General features: G+C 50.9%; 1 protein-coding gene across 1 annotated transcript in view; it reads left to right on the top strand.

Moving 5' to 3' along the window:
* The window catches only part of LOC310966846 (nuclear factor 1-like), a gene marked incomplete at its 3' end in the record, with an annotated part of 20,713 nt that overhangs the window by 7,815 nt on the left and 2,898 nt on the right, over nt 1–10,000 (top strand). Inside the window, exons 2-3 of the mRNA XM_083940775.1 lie at nt 3,376–3,904; nt 9,369–9,466. Coding sequence (XP_083796901.1) covers nt 3,376–3,904; nt 9,369–9,466 — 627 coding nt within the window. The remainder of the gene's footprint in view (nt 1–3,375; nt 3,905–9,368; nt 9,467–10,000) is intronic.

Here is a 10,000-nt window from a genome sequence, read left to right as displayed (position 1 = left end):
GATCGTACCCTGTGGTAGACGGGAGATCGTACCCTGTGGTAGACGGGAGATCGTACCCTGTGGTGGACGGGAGATCGTACCCTGTGGTAGACGGGAGATCGTACCCTGTGGTAGACCCAAGATCGTACCCTGTGGTGGACGGGAGATCGTACCCTGTGGTAGACGGGAGATCGTACCCTGTGGTAGACGGGAGATCGTACCCTCTGGTAGACCGGAGATCGTACCCGCTGGTAGACCGAAGATCGTACTCTGTGGCAGACGGGAGATTGTACCCTGTGGTAGAGTGGAGATCGTACCCTGTGGTAGACGGGAGATCGTACCCTCTGGTAGACCGGAGATCGTACCCGCTGGTAGACCGAAGATCGTACCCTGTGGTAGACGGGAGATCGTACCCTGTGGTAGACCGGAGATCGTACCCTGTGGTAGACGGGAGATCGTACCCTGTGGTAGACGGGAGATCGTACCCTGTGGTAGACGGGAGATCGTACCCTGTGGTAGACGGGAGATCGTACCCTGTGGTAGACGGGAGATCGTACCCTCTGGTAGACCGGAGATCGTACCCGCTGGTAGACCGAAGATCGTACCCTGTGGTAGACGGGAGATCGTACCCTGTGGTAGAGTGGAGATCGTACCCTGTGGTAGACGGGAGATCGTACCCGCTGGTAGCCCGAAGATCGTACCCTGTGGTAGACGGGAGATCGTACCCTGTGGTAGACGGGGGATCGTACACGGTGGTGGACGGGAGATCGTACCCTGTGGTAGACGGGAGATCGTACCCTGTGGTAGACGGGAGATCGTACCCGCTGGTAGCCCGAAGATCGTACCCTGTGGTGGACGGCAGATCGTACTCGGTGGTAGAGTGGAGATCGTACCCTGTGGTAGACGGGAGATCGTACCCGCTGGTAGACGGGGGATCGTACCCTGTGGTAGACGGGAGATCGTACTCTGTGGCAGACGGGAGATCGTACCCTGTGGTAGACCGAAGATCGTACCCTGTGGTAGACGGGAGATCGTACCCTGTGGTAGACGGGGGATCGTACCCTGTGGTAGACGGGAGATCGTACTCTGTGGCAGACGGGAGATCGTACCCGCTGGTAGACCGAAGATCGTACCCTGTGGTAGAGTGGAGATCGTACCCTGTGGTAGAGTGGAGATCGTACCCTGTGGTAGACCGGAGACAAGACGCACAAAAACTCCGAGGTCTACGGAAAGATCTGGAAACAAAGCCACGCATCGCCATGACGTCATCAATGCGTGTGACGTGTTACGGTGTGATGACGTATAGGCAGCAAGAAGCATTCTCCGAGGCCCAGGTAGTGTGAGTACAAACGGGCCTGGAGGGGGGGACAAGGACCCTAAAGCACGGGGCACGGGACGGAGGCACAGTGGGAGGGCGCCCTAAGAACATATAAAACCACGTTCCTCAGGTTGACTCTGAGACGTCTGAGTCGTGAGTCGCTCCGAGAGCGTGAGATTAAAAGTCCTCCGTCAGGTTTTCTCTCCTCGCCGGCCTCCCAGTTTATGGAGACGCTGCTTTTTATCGCCTCCACAAGCTGCAATAACATTTTAACTGGAAGCTCTTCCTCCTGCTTTAGCTTTAAGCTCTCGTGTTTGTTTCCCTTCCTCCTCTCGTCTGTCGTGACACCGAGCAGCAAACAGAGACTTCTCTCTCTCAGGCTAACCTGTTCATGTCCTGCTCTGGATAAGCCGGGTGTTGTGGTGGTTTTTTGGGGGTTGGGAGGAGGAGGAGGGGGGTGGAGCAGGTGTAACCAACCCCAAATTGGGTCTAATCCACTACATGGCGTCTAACCACACTCAGAAAGCCCCGTAATGCACCTTTAATGCACCTTTAATGCACCTTTAATCCTGCACGCGCTGCCGTCGGAGCTTGCTGTTTGTGTTTGTGGCGGCTCCACTCCGCTCGGCTGCCGCTCGGTGGGATCACGGTCGCTCGGTGGGTTTTTTCTTGGGCTGGCAGACCCCCCCTACACACACACACACACACACACACACACACACACACACACACACACATTCCTGCCCGAGAGCCAAGAAAGAGGCGCAGCAGGCGGAGCGGACACTGGAGAGTCTGTGTGACCCGCAGAGACTGAAACTGTGACTTTAAAGTGTGGCGCTCATCATCACATCTTTCCTTCTCTCTCAGTGCATCTTTCACTCTTTTCATACTCTCCTCCTGTCCTTTCTTTCTTTCCCTCCTTCTTCTCTCTGCTCCTCTTTGCTTTCCTAGTTTCCTCACAGGAAAACGTACAAACTGCACGTCGTCTTTCAGGCGTGTCTTTAACGCTTTCTTACGTTTCTTCTACGCGCTGAACGATGACGCTTCCCTACGGCCTCAAACACGACGTCACGTTCAGGCAACGACAGTAGGCGCTTACGTTCAGGAAGGTTCATCCGTGTCCTGTGATTTTAACCTGCGTGTTGTTGATGCCATAGTTCCTGAGACCGTCTTTTCTTATTCGTCCCCTCTTTCATTCCCTGCTTCTTATCCTTCTTCTACTAGAATCAAAACATCTCCAAAAGGATCATTTTGTGAATGAATCGTTCTTCTCCGTAAAACAACACAAATATATTTATTAAACATAACTGAGAACTTGAGTTCTTTCAAACTCACGGATTATAAAAACATTTATGTGCAGATTTGTTTGTAAAACGATGCAGAACACAGCACAGGGGCGCATTATGCAGAACAGGCAGAACGCAACTTATAAACGAGGAGAATTAAGTCATAATACAGTATATATATTGTATATATTACATATGATTATAGTTTTATATTTAAAATTCTCACCTTTCTTTTACATGAATAAAAATATTTCCAGTGTAAATTGTAAATTTTAATATGTTGCAAGGAAAATCTGCGTCTTTGAAGAACGCAGCTTCAGCAAATAATAATAATATAAATACACTTTATAAGTCGAGCAGCTTTCACACAAATGCATAAGAAGACGAGCAACAAGAGCGTTAAACATGAAACACACGTGAAAGAACACATGAAACACAGTGTTAGAGCAAATTTAACAAAATAAAAGACAATAAACAAACTTTCAGATGGTTCAGAATAAAGGAACAAAAGTGACGAGTCACGAAAATGATTTAATAAAACACAGAAACAGACGTTAAAAAAGACCTTAAAAGGACAAAAAGTAGAGGTTCGGTGTTAAAAGGACGAGTTTTGAGCCGTTCTTTAGCGATCGGAGCGTCCGGCGTCTCTGTGGGTCGACCCTGATGAAGAGATGCACGTGATGCACGGCGTCCATGTTTGAGACCGTGTTAAGTTGCAATGACTGTTGCTTTGCCACGTTGCTCCCTCACCCTCTCACCGCCTCTCTCTCTCTCCCTCTCTCTCCCCCTCAGGATGAATTCCATCCTTTCATCGAAGCGCTGCTGCCCCACGTCCGGGCCTTCGCCTACACATGGTTCAACCTGCAGGCCCGCAAGAGGAAGTACTTCAAGAAGCACGAGAAGCGCATGTCCAAGGAGGAGGAGCGCGCCGTGAAGGACGAGCTGCTCGGCGAGAAGCCCGAGGTCAAGCAGAAGTGGGCGTCGCGCCTCCTGGCCAAGCTGCGCAAGGACATCCGGCCCGAGTTCAGGGAGGACTTTGTGCTGACGGTGACGGGGAAGAAGCCGCCGTGCTGCGTGCTCTCCAACCCCGACCAGAAGGGCAAGATGAGGCGGATCGACTGCCTGCGCCAGGCGGACAAAGTGTGGAGGCTGGACCTGGTCATGGTGATTTTATTCAAAGGGATTCCCCTCGAGAGCACTGACGGGGAGAGGCTGGTCAAGTCCCCCCAGTGCTCCAACCCCACCCTCTGCGTGCAGCCGCACCACATCGGGGTTTCAGTCAAGGAGCTGGATCTGTACCTGGCCTACTTCGTGCACGCGGGTGAGTCTCCTCCTCTTCCTATTCCTGTGTGTGTGTGTGTGTGTGTGAGTGTGTGTGTGTGATGCTGAGGCTGCAGCTCTGTGCGTACCTGACGAACGACAGAATCTGCAGCTGCACGGTTTGTTCTGGAAAGAGTCGCGTGACTGTGCGTCTTCATTTGTGCACGTACTTAGAGACAAGAACACACTTTGCAAACGTTACGACAGTGACGTCCTGAGTGCGTTCACAGCCGGCTGAAGGCGTTTGTCTTTTTATATTAAAGATATTTAAAGATATAAAGATATAAAGAAAGAAGAGTTCATGGATTCAGCGTTCACTTTTACACTGTTTCTGATTTGTTTTTTTTTAAAGTATCAGACTGAAGCTTTAACACCTGTCAGCGAGCGTCTCTGTGTCGCAGTTCCTGCTCTTTTTAAACTTAATTTCCACACTTTTAAGTGTTTGATTTGTGTGAAAGCGACTTTGATGAGAGAAAAGTTTGGGTTCACATTAAAATTACACATTAAGGAGCTTTTACTGCATCGTTTGAAGCCGTTGGAGGCGTTTTATTGTGAAAGGCTGACGTTCTGGATGTTTGCGTCCTTTTGTCGACTCTTGTAAACACAAAGACTTTGAATGAGCCGATGCTTCGGCGGTTTGCTTTCAGTTGAATGTGAATGAAATCAGTTTTAGTGTTTGAGCTTTGCTGAGTCGTGACGTGAGCGTGCATCTGCAGCAGGTATGTGACGATAATCTCACAGATAACATCTGCAGACGTCGGCCGCGTCCTGGAAAACCTGAAAAATGAGTCAAACGTCATCAGGTTCATTTAATTTTGACGTTTTCAGGGTTTGAAACGTGCTCGAATTTTGGATCAAGTGCTGAAACAAACAGCTGAAGAGTGGAAAAGAGAACCTGAAATCATCTTTGTCACTCTGTGTGTTTGTGTTTGTGGTTTCGTATAAATATTATTATATATAATATTTAAGGGGCTGGAAAAGCTTGAAAATGACCTTGAAAGTGCTCGACTTTGACCTTTGCAAAGATGTTTTTGAACTCTGCAAATAAACGTCCCAAATGTGACGTTAGTTTGAACTGTTGTTGTTTTGTTTTTGATGGATTCATCTCCAGGAAAACTTTTGTTTTATACACATATATAAATATAAATATATATTTATAAATATATATTTATATTTATTATCTGCAGATTAAAAACCTTTTTTTATTTAAAAGTCTGTTTTCTTGTGATCAGTCGTTGGAAAATCTCTGTTTTTGTTCGTTTCCTCGTCGTTTTGGGTCGTTTCATCAGCAGCTGCACGACTTTAGAGACACACACACACACACACACACACACACTCACACACACACACACAGAGTCACACACACACACACACACACACACACACACACACACAGACACACACACACACACACACACACACTCACACAGAGTCACACACACACACACACACAGACACACACTCACACACACAGAGTCACACACACACACACACACAGACACACACACACACAGACACACACACACACACACACACTCACACACTCGTGTATCTGTAAGTTTGCGTCTGTCTGTGGGAGACAAACGTGTTATCAGCTGCAGACAGACGTGATTTCATCAGCGGTCAGTAAAGTGTGAGGAGACGAGAGCGCGTCCTCGCCGAGCGCCCCACCACCTCGCCGCTCCTCTGACGGCGCTGCAGGTTGCTGTGTTTCGGGTGCTGTGGCACCTTTCAGGTTATAAAAAACGTAATTATTGCTCAGCACGGCGCCTGATTTCCGCGGGTAAATAACTTGTGTGGTTGTGGATGTTTGTGCGTGCGGCAGCGAGCGCCGGGGGAGGCGTGGAGGCGAGGCGCTCGTTTGGCACAAGGCCGGAGGGTTTTGGCAAACGGCTCCTTCAGAAGTTTCCAGAGTTTCCTTCACTTTGAGTTTCTCGTCTTCTCTGAAGTTTCATCCTTGAAGATTTTCAAAATAAAACTCTGTGTCGTCTCACGGTCGTCACGGAGACGGGACTTTATGAAAGATTAGAAGTTTGAGTCAAATGTAAAAACTAAAAACTCAAAGTTCAGCTGGAAGCAAAACGTCGTCATCAAAGGTTAAACCACAGAAAAAACGCTGATGTGAAGGTTTTTAGTGCGTTCTCCTGATTCTGATGTTTCCACGACGACAAACAACGAGAAAAAATACAATTCTACTAAAAAAGTCAAAAATCTGGTTTGGTATTTTCCGAGATGATAAAGTCGACGAGAAATCTACGAAAAAAACTCAAAAACGTACGAAAAAAAGACTAAAAAACGTTGGAAAATTCACAAATGTAGGAAAAATAAACTTTTCTCTGAGACGATGAAGTTTGAAAAATAACGAGAAAAAACTTTGATTTTCTCTGGAATTAAAAATTCTGAAATATGCGAGAAAGTCGATGAAAAGTTACGATTAAAAACTCAAAAACTTTACGATAAAAAACTCAAACTTTACGATAAAAAACTCACAAATGTACAAAAAATAAACTCAGAAACGTACGTTAAACAAACGTTGATATTCTCGAGCTGATAAATCCATAAATATGTTTTTTAACCCAAACTTTTTCTTTTTTAGTCGTTTCTGTTTAAAACTGCGTCAAAGAAAGAGCGTCGGTTTGTTTCCTCTCTCCCTCCCCTCTTCCTCCTCTCTTCCTCCCCTCTTCCTCCCCTCGTCCTCCCCTCTTCCTCCCCTCTTCCTCCCCTCTCTCACCCCTCTTCCTCCCCTCTTCCTCCCCTCTTCCTCCCCTCTCTCACCCCTCTTCCTCCCCTCTTCCTCCCCTCTTCCTCCCCTCTCTCACCCCTCTTCCTCCCCTCTTCCTCCCCTCTTCCTCCCCTCTCTCACCCCTCTTCCTCCCCTCTTCCTCCCCTCTTCCTCCCCTCTCTCACCCCTCTTCCTCCCCTCTTCCTCCCCTCTTCCTCCCCTCTCCCTCCTCTCTTCCTCCCCTCTTCCTCCCCTCTTCCTCCCCTCTTCCTCCCCTCTTCCTCCCCTCTCTCACCCCTCTCTCACCCCTCTTCCTCCCATCTCTCACCCCTCTTCCTCCCCTCTTCCTCCCATCTCTCACCCCTCTTCCTCCCCTCTTCCTCCCCTCTCTCACCCCTCTTCCTCCTCTCTTCCTCCCCTCTTCCTCCCCTCGTCCTCCCCTCTTCCTCCCCTCTTCCTCCCCTCTCTCACCCCTCTTCCTCCTCTCTTCCTCCCCTCTTCCTCCCCTCTCCCTCCCCTCTTCCTCCCCTCTTCCTCCCCTCGTCCTCCCCTCTTCCTCCCCTCTCTCACCCCTCTCTCACCCCTCTTCCTCCCATCTCTCACCCCTCTTCCTCCCCTCTTCCTCCCATCTCTCACCCCTCTTCCTCCCCTCTTCCTCCCCTCTCTCACCCCTCTTCCTCCCCTCGTCCTCCCCTCTTCCTTCCCTCTCTCACCCCTCTTCCTCCCCTCTTCCTCCCCTCTCTCTCCCCTCTTCCTCCCCTCGTCCTCCCCTCTTCCTCCCCTCTTCCTCCCCTCTCTCACCCCTCTCCCTCCCCTCGTCTTCCCCTTGTCCTCCCCTCTTCCTCCCCTCTCTCACCCCTCTTCCTCCCCTCTCTCACCCCTCTCTCACCCCTCTTCCTCCCCTCGTCCTCCCCTCTCCCTCCCCTCTTCCTCCTCTCTTCCTCCCCTCGTCCTCCCCTCTTCCTCCCCTCTTCCTCCCCTCTCTCACCCCTCTTCCTCCTCTCTTCCTCCCCTCTTCCTCCCCTCGTCCTCCCCTCTTCCTCCCCTCTCTCACCCCTCTCTCACCCCTCTTCCTCCCATCTCTCAACCCTCTTCCTCCCCTCTTCCTCCCATCTCTCACCCCTCTTCCTCCCCTCTTCCTCCCCTCTCTCACCCCTCTTCCTCCCCTCGTCCTCCCCTCTTCCTTCCCTCTCTCACCCCTCTTCCTCCCCTCTTCCTCCCCTCTCTCTCCCCTCTTCCTCCCCTCGTCCTCCCCTCTTCCTCCCCTCTTCCTCCCCTCTTCCTCCCATCTCTCACCCCTCTTCCTCCCCTCTTCCTCCCCTCTCTCACCCCTCTTCCTCCCCTCGTCCTCCCCTCTTCTTCCCCTCTTCCTCCCCTCTTCCTCCCCTCGTCCTCCCCTCTTCCTCACCTCTTCCTCCCCTCTCTCTCCCTTTGTCCTCCCCTCTCTCACCCCTCTTCCTCCCCTCTTCCTCCCCTCTGGTCCGGCTGCAGGAGGATCAGGTCTCGGTCTCTCTTTTGAGGCATCGGAGCTTTTCTGGAGCGGCGGCGTTGATTAAAAGCCGCGTGAAGGCAGACTGACCCCGGGACTGGCGGGGGGGAGGCAGGGTTTGTCCGGGTAATTAAATTCATCCCCACACCGCCGTCTGACTCCTGGGGGACGCGGGGGGGTGGGGGGTGGGGGTGGTGCAGTGTTGCCAGTAGAAACGGCGGCGCACCACCAACCATCTCTTATTGAACCTCTGAGCGTTCAGCAGCGGGACGCTCCGGCCTCAGAGTTTAGACTTCAGGAGTTTGGGTTCCTGCATTTATTCTGCTCACGTGCACGTTTGAGTGGCTGTGCACGTGCACGTTTGAGTGGCTGTGCACGTGCACGTTTGAGTGGCTGTGCACGTGCACGTTTGAGTGGCTGTGCACGTGCACGTTTGAGTGGCTGTGCACGTGCAGAGTGTGACAGGGTGAGGGATCAGGTGCAGGTCACGTGTTCTCGTGGATGTGCCGGTGTATTTTTCTGTTTTTAGGAATAAAACTATAAATAAAAAATCTTCTTTGGACACTTTCCCAGATTTGTTCTGCAGCTCTGAGGAAAGAACTGAGGAAGAGGAGGAGGAAGAGGCCAACGCACTTTAGATCCTCCACATATTCTCTGGGATTAAAGACGCACAAAAACTCACAAATCTACGAGAAAAACTCACAAATTTAAAGGAAAAACTCACAAATTTAAAGGAAAAACTCACAAATTTAAAGGAAAAACTCACAAATTTAGGAGAAAAACTCACAAATATAAGAGAAAAACTTAAAAGAGAGAGAGAGAGCCCTTTTCTCTGCTGCGGGGCGATCCGGCGTTCAGTCTCACGGCGTTCTCTCTCTCTGCGTTCTCTCTCTCAGGGCGTCCTCTTTCACGGCGTTCAGTCTCACGGCGTTCTCTCTCTCGGCTGCGTTCTCTCTCTCTGCGTCCTCTCTCTCTCTGCGTCCTCTCTCTCTCACGGCGTTCAGTCTCACGGCGTTCAGTCTCACAGCGTTCAGTCTCACGGCGTCCTCTCTCTCTCACAGCGTTCTCTCTCTCTCACAGCGTTCTCTCTCTCGGCTGTGAGTTCTGGCGACAGCTGAACAGGAAGTGGCTGCAGGCCGTCGAACAGGTGGAGCTTTTCAAATTAGCACCGACCACAAACACACACACACACACCCACACGGGGGCTGCAGCGCGCCATTCATACGTCTGAGCTGTGAGTGTGTGTGTTCTCAGGAACAAGTCGGGGGGTCAAAGGTCACCCCCCCCTCCTCACCCTGATTTACGAGCAGCGGCGGTGTCGCATCACAGGAACGCTCGCCACGTGCCGAAAGGTCGGAGGTGACAGCGTGGAGGCCGTGACCCCTATCATCGGGCCGTTTAACCTCCAGGATAAACAGCCCTCCCCTCATTCCACACACACACACACACACACACACACACACACACACACACACACACACACACACACACTCTAGTGTGTGGAATGAGGGGAGGGCTGTCACAACGAGTCTCGGGGGCGTAACGATGTCCTGTGCGTGCTTTTATCTGCAGTTACGCGACAAACTCTGTTTATCCCGACATCTATACAATCGGACAGAGAACGCAGCTTTAAGTGGACATAAGAGAGAACACAGCTTTAAGTGGACATTAGAGAGAACACAGCTTTAAGTGGACATTTGAGAGAACAAAGCTTTAAGTGCACATTAGAGACAACGCAGTTTTAAGTGGACATTAGAGAGAATGCAGCTTTAAGTGGACATTAGAGAGAACGCAGAGTCGGGTTTAAATCTGAACTAGGACCAAACCGAGGATCCAGAGCGGCCACGTCCACGTCAGGAGGCGCTCGGCGGGCGCTGCACGGGTCA

Source organism: Echiichthys vipera (assembly GCF_963691815.1).
Source record: "Echiichthys vipera genome assembly, chromosome: 3".
NCBI lineage: Eukaryota > Metazoa > Chordata > Actinopteri > Perciformes > Trachinidae > Echiichthys > Echiichthys vipera.
This window is presented reverse-complemented; position numbering and strand designations above follow the sequence as displayed.